The following is a 16,743-nucleotide window of genomic DNA, read 5'->3' on the forward strand; positions in this document are numbered from 1 at the left end:
CCTGTTATTTGAGGTCTCAACCAGTGGTGCTGCATCCAGGGGAAATGACTCAGCCTGACAGACCCTCTCCCAGAGCTCCAAATGGGCTTTCCACTGTTTAACAGCATTCCCTTTTCCCTCATTTCCCTCCTCTGGGGAGGATGGAGAGCTGAACATGAGCTTCACATGAGCCAGAGGAAACCAGGGATGGTCACTTTTATGTGTCTGCAACTGAGGATGCCCCCCAAGGAACACCTTCCTCTGGGATGCAGCCCCAGGAATGGGATGGAGTGGGATGGTGGAGGACCACCTGTCTGATCCCTGAGAGCACTGATGGGCTTTAATGACCCTGATCAGCCTGTCCTAGGACCCCCACCCAGACCCTCATCCCAGGAGCCCCACTGAAGCTCCTGAGCTGGGATGCAGGGTCTTTGCCTCCAGCCCTGCCTCTGGCTGGGCCTCCTGGTTGGACCACAGGTTTATGGTGGACATGGTTTATCTCCTGGTGCTTTTGTGCCTTGTCCCATCTCTGTCTCTGGGATGGAGACAATGGGACAATGGGACAATGCGTTGTCTCTTGCTGAGCTTTGCAAGGCTCTGCTGGTTTGCTCCTCTAGTCCAAGTTTGGGATTGCTGAGGCCTCTGCACTAAAGCCCCAGGTCAGCCTGGATCTTCCTCTGGGTGTGGTTTCTGGGCTCTCTGAGCAGAGATCCTGAGCCAACCCCAAGCACCTCAGCAGGTTTCTGAGGGGTCTGCAGCTCCAGGGTGTGTCTCTGACAGCTTTCCATGGGTGTCCCCCTTGGCACTGACTGCCCTGGAAACACTTCCCCCCAGAACACACGTGATGTGGCACCCTGGCGGCCGTGGCTGAGCTTTGCTTTGGGATGAGCTTCACCTTGGAATGCCAAGCCCTCGGCTCTGGCTCCACTGGCCACTGCTTGTCCTTGCTGAGGTTGGCCCTGGCACAGGTTTCCCTGGCACTGGAGAGCCTTGGGAAGATTCCTGTGCTGCTTTTAGGAGCGAGTTGGATTTGGCAGCGCCGTTGAACTCCAGAAATCTTTCCAGTCTGGAAACAACTGTTCTGCAGGCTTTGGGTCTGAGCTGGGGTTGCAAAGGTGCTGGTTTGGTGTGCTGAATGTGCTCTGTTGGATGGACAAGGGAGAGCCCAAGGCAGACCCAGCTGGGGTGTGACCCTGGGGGTCTGGGACAATGTCACCTCCAGGGTGGAGGCAGAAGTGTGCTGGTGGTTCAGCAGTGGCAGAAGGAGTGTTTGTGAGCACAGCTGCTCACTGGAAGGAAGATGGGGAAGCCTGGTTGTGGAACAAGGCACCTGAGCCTGTGGAAAGCTGAAAACTCAGGAGGAAGTGTGGGTTTTCGTAAAGGAAACACAGAATTCCAGTGCCAGATGTACAGTCTGTCCTTTCCCTGAGTGGCTGCTACAAGGACTGCACTCACAGCACCCTCATTATCCCCCTGCCTGGGATTAATCTGCTCCCAGGAAGGCTGTGACCCTGCTCTCTCATGGCTGGTGGCTCAGACCCTGCCCTGAGAATCCCTTCCCCGTCTGCTCCCAGGCAAGGAGAGAAAATAAACCTGCTTTGAAAGCCAAAGCAAATCCGTGATGGTTCTGTAATAACCAGAAATTCAGCTGTGTCAGGGTGGAGAGCTGGCCCTGGGTTAGTCCTTGGGGAGAAGCTGCAAGGAAAAGCTTTGGTGTGGAGGCTGTTTAAGCACTAAATCCAGTCTCAAACAACCTCATTGTACAGCAGCTTCTGCCCCAGAGTGAGAGTTTGGGGCAATGAGCTGCAGCAACTGGGATCATGTCCTGGTTTGGGTTGGGGTGTCCTGTGTAGAGCCAGGAGTAGGATTGGATCCTGATGGGTCCCTCTCAGCTCAACATGTTCTACGGTCCTATGATAAATTTATAAGTTAAGATCAGATTTAATATAAAATTATTTAAATAGCATCTGAAATATAAATATATAAGTCCATATAAGCCTGCACTGACTTAATTCTTACCTAAACAAATATATTTGTTTACCCTTTGTACTACTGAGCATATAAAAAGCCCAAAAATTTAATAAAATGCTTGTTTTCTGTGGGTTCTTTTAGAAAAAAAAATTAGTTTCTGCTCCACTAAGACCCCCCACACCAGTTTAGTGGCCCCACTGCCAACCTGCACTGTCAGTGTATTGGAAAACTTGGAAGGGAAAAGAAGCAAGAAAACAATTAAGACAGCACTCTAAGCTTACAGAAAAATGTGAGTTTCTCTTCATATTTGGAGCTAAAGAAGCCCTCTCATATCACACCACCATATCCCCAAAGCCCTACCAACAGTGCCATTAATGATTTATAACCTGTTGTGTTACAGTCTGCAGAGATAGGAGTGGATTATCAAGTTTTTGAAGCAGCCTCAAGTTGCTGGCCCTTCCAGAAGGAACATCTCACCCCAGCTCCCCACAAACAGCAGCATCTCCTGCAGGACCCCCTTCCCTCCCCTCCTTCCCGGCACAAGGGCTCTTTGCCCCCCAGAGTCTTCCACGGAGGTGGTGTCAGGGCTGATACATTTGTGTCTGAAGTGGATCAAAGCAGTTTCTGCTCCACTGCCTGGTTGTTTTCCCTCTCTGGGGTGTGGATGGCTCCTGTCAGGATGCAGCACGCCCGAGGCTGTTTGTGTGCCCTCAGATAAATCTCTCACCTCATGCACAGTGGGAATTAAGAGTGAATGCAGGGGCTGGATGCCTCCCAAGCCGTGGCAGATGCTGGTGCAGATGGTGCTGGCAGAGTTCCCACTGACAAATCATCAAATGGGATTGTCCAGACTCTCCCAGTTAAGGAGGCTGTGGGTCTGGAGTGATCCTGCAAGGCTGGGCCAGGAGGTGCTGCCCTGGGTCTGTCCCTTGTCCCCACACCTTGCAGGTGACAGGGATGTTGCCACACTGGTTGTGGATGTCTGGGAGGTAAAACACCGTGTCTGGGTAGAGCCAGAGGTCTGCAAGTCTTTGTGCTAATGGAGAGGAACAAGAAGCCTCGGGGTTTTGAACAATTTTTTCCTCAGGTATTGGTGTAGTTGAAAGGTTCTGTAGTCAAAGGATGAACTTGGAAAGGCAAAGTCTGTGCTCACCACGGGAGTTAAAAGCTCCTCCTGAGGCTGAAGGGATGGTGCTGCCAAACAGCCCGGGCTGGAGCTCCCACCCTGTTCAAACCATCCTGCTGTTCCCAGCACAGTTCTGAAGGTGTCTGGGAAAGGGATGGATCCTGCTGGAGCTCCTGACCTTGTGAGAGTGATGAACCCCATCAGGGCAGAGAGGAGTGTCCCTGTGCCCTGGTCAGGACAGGTGAGGGACACAGTGACATCATCCCTCTCCTTGGCCCAATCCTTTATGGAAACTGGGCAAACACCCACGAGGAAGCTTGGGAAAGGACTGAGCAGGATTTTCGGTGCCCAGCTGAGCCAGGGCTTGTGGTTTAGGACATTTGTGTCCTAGGCTGTGCTTTACAGCCCTGAGCATCCCAACTGTGTGGTTACAAATGTCCCACCACCACTGCTGGGGAAGGAATGGCCCTTCGTGTCTTTGGGACATTGGCAGCCTTGAAACACATATTCTGTTTCAAAATTCTCTCCTGGCTGCTTCTGAAGTTGTCCTTTTGCTCTGAGTTTACTGAGTTTGTGAATTGCTTCGATTTTCCCAAATTGCATGCTCCTCTTCCTGGGGGTTTTGTCTGTTGTCCGAGTCATCTGTTCTTTTGTTGAAGAGTGAGCGGAGCAGAGCCCTGCAGTGGAGATTTCTCAGCCACTGAGCACCTCTTTCTTCTCCCCCAAAAGCAGATGAAGTGAACTTGCTGGACAAAGTCACCCTCCATGCACAGGACCTCAGCAATATTTCCTTTGCCTACGATGAAGGCCGCTGCAGGATCCTGGAGGTGGGGCAGTATGCCACCCTCAACATCCCCACCAGGGAGGCCTTTGGGGACAGGTAGGTGACTTTGTGAGGTTGTATAAGGTTGTGGGGCTATATGGGTGTAGAAGGTCATGAGGTTATAAGGGCAGTGCTAATTCTGGCCTGGCTGCTGCTTTTTGAGCTTTAGGACTGCAGTGATGGTTTTTGTCGCCCTTGTTTGCTTTTGTTTTTCACTCTCCCTGCGTTCCTTCGTGCTGTGACTCTGTTGTGCCCTGAGAGGTGGCACAGCAGATGCCACGTGTGTCCCTTCCTCCTGCCAGGTTTGCTGACGAGCTGAGCGTGCTGATGAAGCTCAGGTACTCCCTGAAGGAGGACACCAGCCTGGTGACCATCCTCAGCCACAGGAGCCACGTGCTCTTCCAGATCAGGATCAGCCCCTACGGCCTGGTCTTTGCCACCACGAGGAGGAGACACTACGAGTGAGTTCCAGCTCAGGTGTTGCTTTTTCGGCCTTTTTCTGCTTCCTTTTGCCCTCCCAAGGCCGGAGTTGAGGTTTCCCACTCGGATGGGCTTTGAGCAGTGCCCATCATGACCCATGAAGGCCCCTCAGACCCCTTGCTGTGACTGCAGGTTGTCACTGCCGAACTCCACTCTGTCAGAATGGGGCAGATTGGAAAACAGGCCAAAGAACGAAAAGGTTAAATTACCTGGGGATAAATCAAAAGGGGAAAGACACAGATACCAGCAATTTCTCAGGCACCTCAAGTGGTTGTGGAATCCCCAAATCCATCAGCAAACAGCATTCCTGTGCTGGAAGACAAATGATGGTGCTCCTTGTGACAATTCTAGTTCTGTCCTTTGTTGTCCTTTGCTGTCCCCCACTAAGGGACCTTGGAGCTGGTGAGGGTCCATAAGCTGTGGGACCAAAGTTTCATGCTATGTCCCTTCCCTTCCCCTCTGGAACACCCAGGTTCCCAGTTTCCTTCCTTAGTGATGGGCACTGGCACCAGGTTGCCCTCAGCATCTCCCTGGAGAGGCTGGAATTGCACGTGGACTGTCGGCTGGTGGACAGAGTGAGCTGGGCCAACTATTTCGGGATGGGAGTGAACACTGAGGGGCTGATCATCATTGGAGGCCTCATCGAGTCCTTTGAGATCCCCTTTAAGGTGAGTGAGAGCTGGGCAGCCTGGCAGGGCTGTGTGTGAGGGCATGGTCTGCCCCAGCTGCAGGAAAGGAGGCTGCCATCTCCCTCTGAAGGGATCCTTTACCTTCTCTTCCCAAAACACACCCTGTGTTTTCGTGCTCAGGCAAGGGTGAGCTTGGAATTGTGCAAAAGGCTTGTTTTTGGCTCAGGGCAGCACAAGTGCCAGCAGTCAGGGCAGCAGTGGAGACCCCTGGGTTTGACTTTCATCCTCTCCTGCTGGCCATGACTTGTACCACGTGCAGATGTTGCTGTGCATGCAAACATCTGGTTTGGGAGCTTGTCCCATGGCTTCAAACTGACACAGGGATGGGATATTGGGAATAAATCCTTCCCTGTGAGGGTGGGCAGGCCCTGGCACAGGTTGCCCAGAGAAGCTGTGGCTGCCCCTGGATCCCTGGAAGTGTCCAAGGCCAGGTTGGACAGGGCTTGGAGCCACCTGGGCTAGTGGAAGGTCTCCCTGCCCATGGCATCTTTGCACCGAGCCCTTGAAGATGGAAAAGGGAATGTTGATTGCCCAAACCATCCCATAAAGAAGCCCTTGGTTATAAGAAGCTGGAGACAACCTGCCCCCATAGGCCCTTCCAGACCTTTCTCTGTCCTCTGGAGGAAGAAGCACGAGGGTAAATGATGATTTGTGTGTCCCTTTCTCCCCAGGGAGCTCTCCAGCAACTGACCTTCGTGATGGGAGACCCCTCGGCCGCCGCTGAGCACTGCCACAGCTACAACTCCACCTGCACGGGCTCCTTCAGCCTCAACCACCTCCCTTCCTCCTGGGAGCCCTCGACAGCCTGGCCAGAGGTGTGGCTGAGGGCAGCTGACAAATCTGGGGAGTGCTGGGCCGGGCTCCTCTTTGCTTTAACCCCATTCCAATGCAAGGACCTGCCCGGGGGCGTTAATGCAGCCTGGAAAGAGCTCGGCTCTCCACGCTGAGTTGAGATGCCAGGAGGTGATGGTGGGTGGTTCTGGGAGGTTCTTTCACCAAGTCACCCTGCAAGTCACACAGATGGGTTTGGTGCAGAGGAGGGTGACTTAAGGGGAGGGTTTCTGAGCCGAGGAAAGCCTGGTGAGGGTGTCTGTGACTGTGTGTGCTCAGTGTGGAACAGGGGGAAGCTTTGAGTAGCTGTTGAGTAATGCTGCAGCTGGAGCTCGGCTTTTGGGAGGGGGTGACAGCTGTCCTGGGGGATTGTACACCACTTTGGAATTCTTGCCCACTCCCAGCAGGATTGTACACCCTTTGGTCCCTCTGTTCTGCCAGCATTGCTGGAAAGTGGAAGTTTGGGGGATTTTGCTTTAATTCTGGAAATTTATCTGTGCCAGAAAGCCCAGACCACTCAATAAATCCCCCCAAAAAGACATGAAATACCCAAGCTTTCCTCAGGAGCCGCAGTTGGCCCAGGGAGATGCCTCATGTCTTAGGCCAGGTGTTTAGAAAGGAGCCTGGGAAAGGCTGGAGAGAGGCAAGTGTTGAACAACAGAGTTTGGCACAACCCCCCAGTTCTGGTGGTCTGGTGAGGAGCTGGGACAGCTGCCAGGAAAGGGCAGTGCCAGGGGAGGGAACTGGGTGTGGGATGGGGCATCTGCCCCCTCTGGGTCCTGCCCAGAGGTTTGGGCTGCACCCACCCAGCACAGCCCTTTGGAGGCTGCTCCTCTCCCACCATGGGCTGCACCAGTTTGTGTGTTTATTATTTTAGGAGGAGGATTTTAGGGGAAAGCCCTGGTCAGGAGGGATTAAGCAGGAGCAGCTTTGCCAGGGAGTGAAAGCGGAGGAGGCTGAGTGTGTGACACAGAGCAGGTCACACTGGCTCTCTCCTGCTCTGAGGGGCAGGGGGTAACCCCTGCTCATCCCAAAATGCATTTCTCACGCTGACAGCCCTTGGGTGCTGACTGTAGCTCTGGGATAAGCTGGACTCACTCCCTAAAGCCAAGAGATAAGGACGAATCTGTCATTTGAAAGCTCCAAGATGTGTCCTCTGAGCCTGGGGGGTGATGGGCTCATTTTAACATGTGTATTATCCCATGTTCTGGAGGGCTGGAGTTTTGGGTGGCTCTGGTGTCTCACCCAGCAAGGAGAAAGTTTCACTTTAAGCATCAGTAAGTTGGCTGCAAGTGGGATAATTCTGCCCCACATCCCACCAGTTCCCACCCTTTGCTGGCCCTTCTCAAGGACTGATGAACCTCCAAACCAAAAGAAACTGCAAAAACCACCCAAAACACTTGAGGGGTTTAACCCAAAGCTATTCCCTCCTGTCCCTCTGAAGGATTGGCTCCCAGTGGGCATTCCCTGGATGCTTCCTGTGCCCTCAGAGGCAGCTCTTCCATCCTGGAGCCAGCAATGACCATGTGGTTAAGTCAGTGCTGGTCCTTGGGCAGTGATATTTTCCCTTTCTCCCTCCATCTCTCCAGGTGCCAAAGGAAACCAATGAAATCCAGGATCCCTCTGCTCAGGTAAGACTCTCCTCATGTCCCTCTGCTGTCCCACCCCCAGAGCATCTCCTGGGGACATGAGTTTCTCTAATGAGCAACAAGGTGAAAGCCAAAATACCCAGAGCAAGGCCACAAATGATGATTTTCTTGGCTATTAGTTGTTATTTTCTTTATTGCAATATTTCTCTTTAATGCTTTGAATGTAACTTGACGTGTCCTGGAGCTGGTGGAGGCCAAGGTGAGTGTTTAGGTGACCTTCCTGAGCTCCAGTGAGCCTCAGGGAGATGGTGAAGGAGGTGGAGATGAGATGGATCAGGTCACCACCTGCACAGAGGTGTTTGTGAGTCCCTGTGCAGCTGGATTAGCTTGGAGGGAAGGGGGTGAAGGTCAGCAGGGTGGCAGGAGAAAGCAGGAGGTTGGATGTCCTCAGCTTCTCTCCACGTGTGGGATGTGATGGGCGAGCTGGAGCTCTGCAGTGGGAGGAGGCAGCTGTGCTTTTGGGGGTTTATAAAGCATCCCCCTGCCAGGGCAGGGCTCCTTGGGGTCCAGGGGTGGCTGCTCTGGTGGTCGTGGCACTGGGGCTGGATTGTCCCATCTGCTCTCCCCCAGCTGGAGCTCGGAGCGTGTGCCGGGGAGATGAGCGAGCGAGCAGAGCGAGGCTGGCTGCAAGTGCCTGATGTTTGTGCTTTATTTGGGATTTCTAGCCAAGATTTGTTGTTCAAGTTCATGCAAACAGACATCCTGAGGGGGAAACCCGCCAGCAACTGGAAATTGAGATTTGTGTGTGTGTGTGTGTGTGTGTGTGACTGAGCAGTTCGATCCCTTCATTCCCCTCACCCTCCCAGAGTCCTTCATTCCCCTCACCCTCACTGTTAACTCTTTGGGGAGGGTTTCTCTCCTCACTCCTGGCTTTAACTGTCTGGTTACACCTCGACAACTCCTCTGTGCAAACCTCTTGTGTGGGGCAAAAGTGGTCTTGTCCCAGCAGGTTCATCCCCTCTGCCCCGGGGTTTGATCCTGGCGCCTCACGGGCGAACCTGCTGCTGGTTTGGGGTGATGATGGTCGGCTTTGTTGTGAACTGAGGTGGCAAAATCACTCAGAAAGGTGGGCTCTGCCTCCCTGCAATCTGTCCTGGTGGCTCCTGATTGGGATTTGATCCCCACCATCCGATGCTGGTTTGCCAGCGGGCTCTCCTGGTGCCTGGTGACATTTTTGTCACCAATAATAAGAAAAATGCTGAAAATCACAGGTCTTTAGGGGAAAACTAATGATCTTCTGGATTTGGGACAAGTTTATTTTTCGGGCTTTTAATGAGGACCAGAGATGCCTCGGAATCTTTGGCGTTTGGATTTGTTAAATGGAAAAAAAAAAAAGAAAAAAGAAAAAAGAAAGTGCTACTAATGCATTGCAGTTTGGAAATAATGGAGAGCAGAGCAGGGATGGGCCACAGCTCTGCTTTGTAGTTGTGCTTTCCCTGCCTTTGTTCCTTTAGAAGTAAATTGGTAGATTGGTGAATTCCTTAATTGCTAATTAGAGCTAAATAATTATGCAGGCTCAGGGTTTGGTGGTGGAGGAAGATATAAGTGGGTGAGGGCAATAGTTTAGCAGCCTGAATGATACCTGAATTGCAGCTTATTCCTTTGGGGACTTTTTTTTTTTTGTCTGAGGGGTAAATTGTCATTTCTGAGTGATTTTTGGGACATGGATGGTGTTGAGAGACTTCTCCTGCCTTTTGTCTTCTCTTTGACTCTCTGTACCCCACGTGAGCAGGAGGGCTGAGCTGATTGCTAAACTGAATGGCTTTTTTCCAAGCAATTTAATCTGGGATCCTGAAGCCATTCAGCAAAACAGTCAAATCAAGCTTAAATCCCACTGATTTCCAGAGGGAAAAAAAACTTCACATGTTTAATTATGTGGGCAGTTCAAACTACTTTGGAAATTTCTTCTTGATTTAAAGCTGCTGTGGCCATGCTCAGTTTGGTCATGGTGTGTCTGTTCCTTCATCTTCAGATTTGTTATTGGGCAGAATTAGCATTGGAATCACTTGTTCAGTCTCATCCAGCCCTAAAACTGCTGGCTAGTAACAGCTCCATCCCTCCTTTAAAATCAGAGCAGCCTGAAGCTGATGCTCATCTTTCAATACCTGTCCCAAAAGGCTCCTGCTTGGTCATCCCAACCAATAAAGACAAGCCCTCAGCTGGGAACTGTCACTCCTCTGTTTCCCTGGAACTCTGGGGCTGCTGCTTCCTTGGATAAGCTGCTCTAGCACCAAATATCCCTGTGGGGGTGTGGGGAAGTGACTGACAGCTGGAGCCCAGCACTATCTCCCCTGCTCTCTTATCTCGGGATGGTTGTTCTTGTTCCCCAGAGCTCAGCTATCTCAGCCACCTGCGGAGCTCTGAAACCAGTTTCTCAGGTAGGATAAGATCTGTGCATCATTTACTGTCCCCCAAACCCACTGTGAGATAAATGTAATGAAAGGAGTGTGTTCATGTGCACCACAGTGGTTTTTCATCCCCAAACCACACCGAAGAAATGAAGTGCTGTTCCCTCCGGCCTCGCCGTGAGAGGAATTCCCATCCTCCGGTGGGAATTCCAGCTGCTCTTCAGCCTTTTATGATCTGAACTCCTGCCTGGGCTCGGCTTTTGTGCCCCTGTTGGCTTTTATGGGTTGTCATATGCCAGAAGTGTTGCAGGAAGGGCTTGGCTTGGCCATCCATCATCATCTCTGCTCCCGCTCGAGCAGCTCCCCGGGCCGTTGTGGTCCCACCAGCATCTCCTGTGCTGCTGCAGGTCCCTGTCTCTGTGCTCAGGGCACCCCCATCCCCTCTGTGCAAGGTCAGCAGGGCTGTTCTCTGCTGAGGGCCACTTAGAAATAGGGGTTGCTCTGCTTTGGCTCTGCAGAGGTGAGGCCTTGGTGCTGTGTGTGGGTGCCCAGGAGCACAGGGAGCCCTTCTGAGGCTTTCCAGTCTGAATGTGGCCCCTGGATGTGGAGCTTGCAGGGATGGTTAGGATTTTGGGTGCTTGGGTAGGACAACAGGGAGCCCTGAACGTCCCCCTGGGGAAATGGGGAGTTGCTGGGGCATCTCACAGGGACCTCCAAGATATAGGGCAAAATACAGGGACCTCCAAATAAAGAGCATCTCATTCCAACCCCCTGCCATGAGCAGAGACACCTTCCAGTATCTTTAGGTGCCTTTCCAGTAGCTAAAGGGGCTCCAGGAGAGCTGGAGAGGGGATTTGGATAAAGACATGAAGTGACAGGGCAAGGAAGAAGAGTTTTAAACCAAAAGAGGAGAGATTTAGATTGGATATTGAGAAGAAATTCTTCCCTGTGACAGAGGTACCTTCCACTAGCCCAGGTTGCTCCAAGCCCTGTCCAACCTGGCCTTGGACACTTCCAGAGATGGGACAGCCACAGCTTCCCTGGGCAACCTGTGCCAGGGCCTGCCCACCCTCACAGGGAGGAATTCCTTCCCAATATCCAATCTAAATCTCTCTTCTTTTAGTTTAAAACCATTCCCCCTTGTCCTGTCACTTCATGCCTTTGCCCAAAGTCCCTCTCCATCTTTCTTGTAGCCCATTTAGGCACTGGAAATCATTTATTTGCTCTATTTTTTCTATCTTACAATGTATTCACTTCCCACTCCTGCTGTGGGATGCTGCAGATCCACAGGTATAACTGCCCTCATCTGCTGCTGGACACAGGATTTCCTGGCAATTTTTCCTTCTGTGAATCAGTCCAGCCTTGATTTTCAATCTTCCCGAGGTGGAACCTCTTCCAGGAGCTCGATGCTACAACGTGCTGGAAAGAATAATTTATAATTGTCTTTCTCTGATCCCGAGCTCGTGGCTGTGGATGGAAGAGGCTCCTCTTCACAAAAATGTGCTTCCTCAGAGAAGACACTGAGCTCTGAACTGGGTTTGACCCAGCCTGGCCTGGCTGAGAGCCAGGGCAGAATGTTACTCTGCTTGGCTGGGCTCCTGGAGATGGGGATGCTCCAAGCTGGGTCTTAAACCCATTTGCTCTTTAGTTGAGTTTTGGGCTCGTGGCATCAACTGAAAAGCCCTGCAGAAGTCCAGCATCCCTGCACCAGCACTGTTCTCTTGGTCAATAAAACACTCTTGGTCTCCTCAGGCAAGAAACCAAGTGAGTTTCACAGCAACTCCTTCCAAACCCCTGGCATTCATTGCATTATCTGTGGTTTCTTTGCTAATGAGCCCCCTGTCAGTTGTTCTGTCATTTTGCTTGGGCTCAGCTTGAGGGAAGAGCTCTGTAATTATTCAAGGCTTCCTGTTTGCCTTTTTTTCCCCCCACCTCTTTTTTTTTGTTTTGTTTTGTTTTGATTTTCAGATTGGCACAACATAAAGCCTTTTCCCACTCCCCTGGAGCTTCCCCAGCTTTCTGAGCCAAACTGAAAAACCAGAGCTCGTGGTGGGGAGAGCCTGTGATGTGAATGCTTTTGGGATTGGATGGTGGGGACAGGATCGAGAAAACCTCCCTCCTTGTCACTTTCTGGAATGGAAAGTGGTTTGCTGTCATTTGGCTTTGTCATCTGGCTTTTCTGAACAGAAGGGGGATTCTTCAGCTCTGCTGCTGGTTCAGTCACTGCCACGTGGCAGAGGGTCCCAGAGGGGATTCACCAAGGCCTGGCTGGGCCAGAGACTCCTCCTGCCTTTATTTTCCTTGTTTTAACTTGATTTTCTGCAAATCACAGCCCCTGCATTGCTTATCACGTGCCAATTCCCTTTTAATTCCATTTTCTGGCTGCTTTCAATTTGGGCTCATCCCCCACTCCAAGTTCTGGGAGTTCAAACCCACATGCCTTCAGCCTCAACTCTCACGCTTCTGGACAACTTCAGAGCTGTTCCCAATTTGTCCCTCTCAGCTGGTTCCTCTCTAAATTTGGCCTGTTTGAAGGAGCAAGCCTGGATGGTATTGATTTTGGCTTTTAGTCCTGTTTACACAGAACCAATATAATTCAGCTTGTGCCTCAGAGACCAGTAACTTTTAGCTCAGAGACCCCTTTCCCCTGAGCTTCCCCAGATGGGAGTTTCCAGTGGAGACCTTTCCCACGTCAGGCACTGAGGCTGAATTAAAAAACTCGTGGCTGCAATGGGCAGGAATTCCAGGCTGTGCTAGTGGCAGCTGCCAGGGCTTGATCCAGCTTCCCACTGGCATCTCCTGGCTGGCACATCCTGTGGGTCTGTTCTGCATCAGCCTCATGGAATCATAATGGTTTAGGTTGGAAGGGACCTGAAAGATCATCCAGTTCCACCCCTGCCATGGGCAGGGACATCTTCCACTAGCCCAGATTGCTCCAACCTGGCCTTGGACACTTGCAGGGATGGGGCAGCCACAGCTTCTCTGGGCAACCTGTGCCAGGGCCTCACAGGGAGGAATTTCTTCCCAATATCCCATCTATCCTACCCTCTGGCAATCTGAAGCCATTTCCCCTTGTCCTGTCCCTCCAGGCCCTTGGAAACAGCGTCTCTCCATCTTTCTTGTTGTTCCTTCATGTCCTGCAAGGCCTCAATCAGGTCACCCCAAATCTTCTCCTCTCCAGGCTGAACAATCCCAGCTCTCCCAGCCTTTCCTCCCAGCAGAGCTGCTCCATCCCTCTGATCCTCTTGGTGCCTCCTCTGGACTCTCTCCAGCAGCTCCATGTCCTTGCTGTGCTGTTCCCCAGGGCTGGGGCAGCTCTGCAGGGGGGTCTCACCTGAGGGGGCAGAGGGGCAGAATCCCCCCTGCCCTGCTGCCCACACTGCTTTGGGTTCACCTGTTGAACACCCAAACACTTCAGGTCCTGCCCCTGGAGCATCAGCTGCCTGCAGGTCCCTTCTTTGGCTCCTCCTGCACCCTCTTGGGAAGGAAGAACGTGGTTCTCATAATTACCACCTGAACCTGTTTTAAGGTGTCCAAAAGATGCAGCTGAGTTTTAGCCAGAGTGCTTTTTCTGCAGCCACATTTGATTTCTTGCCTGAGAGGACTCTGTAAAATAAGCTACGTTGTTTGGTTTTTTGTTGTGGTTTTTTTGGGTTTTGTTTTTAAACACTATCAGTTTAAAGAAAGAATTTAAAAGTGTTATTTCAGAGCCTGTGTGTTACAGCTCTTCACTGCCCACCACCAGCTCTCAGCCATCCTGCTTGAACAGAAACAGGACCACGAACCAAGTTAGTTGAAGTTAATGGCAAGGTGGCTCCTAACTGGGTTTGAAATCTGGCTGATGTGTTACAGTGAAGGGTTTACACTGAATCCATTGCTTCTGGTGCCTTTGGGAAGTGATTTAATCCAGGGTGCTGCTGGTCATGTGTGGCCATGCAGGTGGGCAGTGGCTGTTTTTGATACAATGGAATCATTAAGGTTGGAAAAGACCTCTGAGATCATTGAGCCCAACCACAAAGAGGCTACAAGGCTTCAATCAGCCCCTATTCCAGCAATTTCCTGCTGTGCTGGGCACTGGTGAGGCCACACCACAAATCCTGGGGTCAGTTTTGGGCCCTTCACTACAAGAAGGACATCGAGGGGCTGGAGCGTGTGCAGGGAAGGGATGGAGCTGGGAAGGGGCTGGAGCAGCAGGAACAGCTGAGGGAGCTGGGGGGGCTCAGCCTGGAGAAAAGAAGGCTCAGGGGGGACCTTCTGGCTCTGCAATCCCTGACAGGAGGGAGGAGCCAGGGTGGGTCGGGCTCTGCTCCCAGGGAACAGGGACAGGAGGAGAGGAAACGGCCTCCAGCTGTGCCAGGGGAGGTTCAGGTTGGACATCAGGGAAAATTTCTTCATGGAAAAGATGGTCAGGCACTGGGACAGGCTGCCCAGGGAGGTGGTGGAGTCCCATCCCTGGAGGGATTTAAAAGCCATGTAGATGTGGCACTTGGGGACATGGTTTGCTGGTGGCCTTGGCAGTGCTGGATTAACACTTGAACTCAGTGATCTTGGAAATCTTCTCCAACCTCCATTCTTTTGTGATCCTTGGATTCTGTGCTCCATGTCCAGCTGCACATGCAGGAGGAGCAGTCCTGGCTGCATCCCTGCTCTCACCACTTGAAGCCTGATTTCCCTCCACCTCGAAGGCAGCAAAACCGCTGTGATTTAATTGGCAACAAGTTCTAATTTGTTCCAAGCTCTGCAGGCTCGTTCATTTGGCATTAGCATTTCTCTGGATGAAAACAGCTCCGTGGCAGCCTGTCCTCTCCAGGCTCCTTGCTCTCATGACTTTGTGCAGATTGCTTTCCTTAATCTCCTTGGAATTTTACCTGGGCACTGTTGGGAAACACAGTCTTTATCTTCCTTTGCTCTTCAGGGCTGTGAGGGTCATGAGCCCACCTGGAGAGTGAACTGTGGGTGTCCAAGGGAATATCTGAGAGCATCAGGATGGGTGAAGGGAACTGGCTGGAGATCATAGGAACATGGAATGCTTTGGATTGGAAGGGACCTGAAAGATCATCCAATTCTGCCCCCTGCCATGGGCAGGGACACCTTCCACCAGCCCAGGTTGCTCCAAGCCCCATCCAACCTGGCCTTGGACACTTCCAGGGATCCAGGGGCAGCCACAGCTTCTCTGGGCAACCTGTGCCAGGGCCTGCCCACCCTCACAGGGAGGAATTTCTCCCCAATATCCCATCTATCCTGCCCTCTGGCAGTGGGAAGCCATTCCCCCTTGTCCTGTCACTCCAAGCCCCTGTAAATAGTCTCTCTCCATCTTTCTTAGTGGCTTCTTCAGGCACTGGAAGGCCACAATTGGGTCACTCCAAAGCTTCTCTTCTCCAGACTGAACAATCCCAGCTCTCCCAGCCTTTCCTCCCAGCAGAGCTGCTCCATCCCTCTGATCCATCTTGGTGCCTCCTCTGGCCTCTCTCCAGCAGCTCCATGTCCTTGCTGTGCTGTTCCCCAGGGCTGGAGGCAGCTCTGCAGGTGGGATCTCACCTGAGGGGGCAGAGGAGCAGAATCCCTACCCTGCTGCCCACGCTGCTTTTGATGCTTTGGGGTTGTTCTTTTCCTTTTCTAAGTCACCAACAAATTAAATGTAACAAACGAAGACAGGACCCTCCCCCAAAAATTCATCATAACAGAGAGCAAAGCACTTGAGCTGTCTGTGAAGGAGACTCTTCAAACCTGACTTTTGAAAATGGCAACATTAAAATTTTGACTTCTCCCTCTCCCTTTGGGATGGGGAAGAGTTTGGAAATCTCCAAGCTGATGGTGTGGCATCCGGCAGCAAAGGAAGAACTTCAGCAGCTCCTGCTGCCTTTGCTCTTCCAGAGTAGGGCTTGGCCAGAGCCAGCTCCCAGACCCAGCAGTACCATTGGGTTCTCACCTGAAGAATGACCAGTTCTGCCAGTGAAATTGTTGGGTTTTCTACTTGCTGCTCGTGCAAATCCACCTTGGCTCTCCCGAGCAAATGCTCCTCTCGTGTCCGTGGCGCGGAGCGGAATCGGAGCCGCGGGGAAGGGGTTCGACCAGCGGGAGACGGGAAGGACGGTGGGAATGATCTCCTTGCACCTCTCTGCTCCCCTTCTCGGCCCTGCGAGGCAAGTGTGGGCCTGCATCTCCCTCTAGTGACTCCTCGCAGCCTGTTCCTCGTCGGCTCCGTGGCCCCGGCCCCGAGAACCCCCGGCCAGGGCTGGGTCCCACCAGCTCCTCCCGGTGCCCCGTGGAGCTCAGCTGGAGCACGGAACGAGCTCCGGGAGGGGGTGGTGGGCATGGAGGGGCTGATGGAAACGCTGCCAGCTGCTCCAGCAGAGCTGAAGGACCTTCACACCCACCCACCACCCAACCCATGGCCAATATGTGTGCGTGAGACACCTGTGCTGGTGTTGGGTGTAAAACCAGTGGGATTCTCAAATGCAAAATGAGAGGCTGAAGGGACAGATCGATCCCTGGGATCACTCTGGGGATTTGCTGCAGTTGTTTTGGCAGTTGGCAGTTGCTGTCAAGCTTGGATTTCTGTCATTAGGAGAGCTCAGAGCATCTTCCGGTGCCTAAATGGGCTCCAAGAGAGCCAGAGAGGGACTTTGGATGTGGGAATGGAGTTACAGGAGAAGGGGGAATGGGATCAAACTGAAAGAGAGTAGGTTTAGATGGGATGTTGGGAAGGAAATCTTCCCTGGGAGGGGGCCCTGGCACAGGTTGCCCAGAGAAGCTGTGGCTGCCCCATCCCTGGAAGTGTTCCAGGCCAGGTTGGAGCAACCTGGGCTAGTGGAAGGTGTCCCTGCCATGGCAAAGGTGGTTGGAA

General features: G+C 52.4%; 1 protein-coding gene across 3 annotated transcripts in view; it reads left to right on the forward strand.

Annotated features, from left to right (window-relative positions):
• The window catches only part of LOC126642292 (collagen alpha-1(I) chain-like), a 151,390-nt gene that overhangs the window by 25,661 nt on the left and 108,986 nt on the right, over positions 1–16,743 (forward strand). For 2 of the 3 annotated variants that reach the window (XM_050319754.1, XM_050319751.1), the window contains exons 2-6: positions 3,809–3,956; positions 4,202–4,360; positions 4,852–5,047; positions 5,740–5,883; positions 7,489–7,530. In XM_050319754.1, coding sequence (XP_050175711.1) covers positions 3,809–3,956; positions 4,202–4,360; positions 4,852–5,047; positions 5,740–5,883; positions 7,489–7,530 — 689 coding nt within the window. Of the gene's footprint in view, positions 1–3,808; positions 3,957–4,201; positions 4,361–4,851; positions 5,048–5,739; positions 5,884–5,930; positions 6,038–7,488; positions 7,531–16,743 lie in introns of those variants that run through there. The other variant, XM_050319753.1, reaches the window with a different exon arrangement.

This window comes from Myiozetetes cayanensis, unplaced genomic scaffold (genome assembly GCF_022539395.1).
Source record: "Myiozetetes cayanensis isolate MyiCay16 unplaced genomic scaffold, myiCay2020 scf23, whole genome shotgun sequence".
Taxonomy (NCBI): domain Eukaryota; kingdom Metazoa; phylum Chordata; class Aves; order Passeriformes; family Tyrannidae; genus Myiozetetes; species Myiozetetes cayanensis.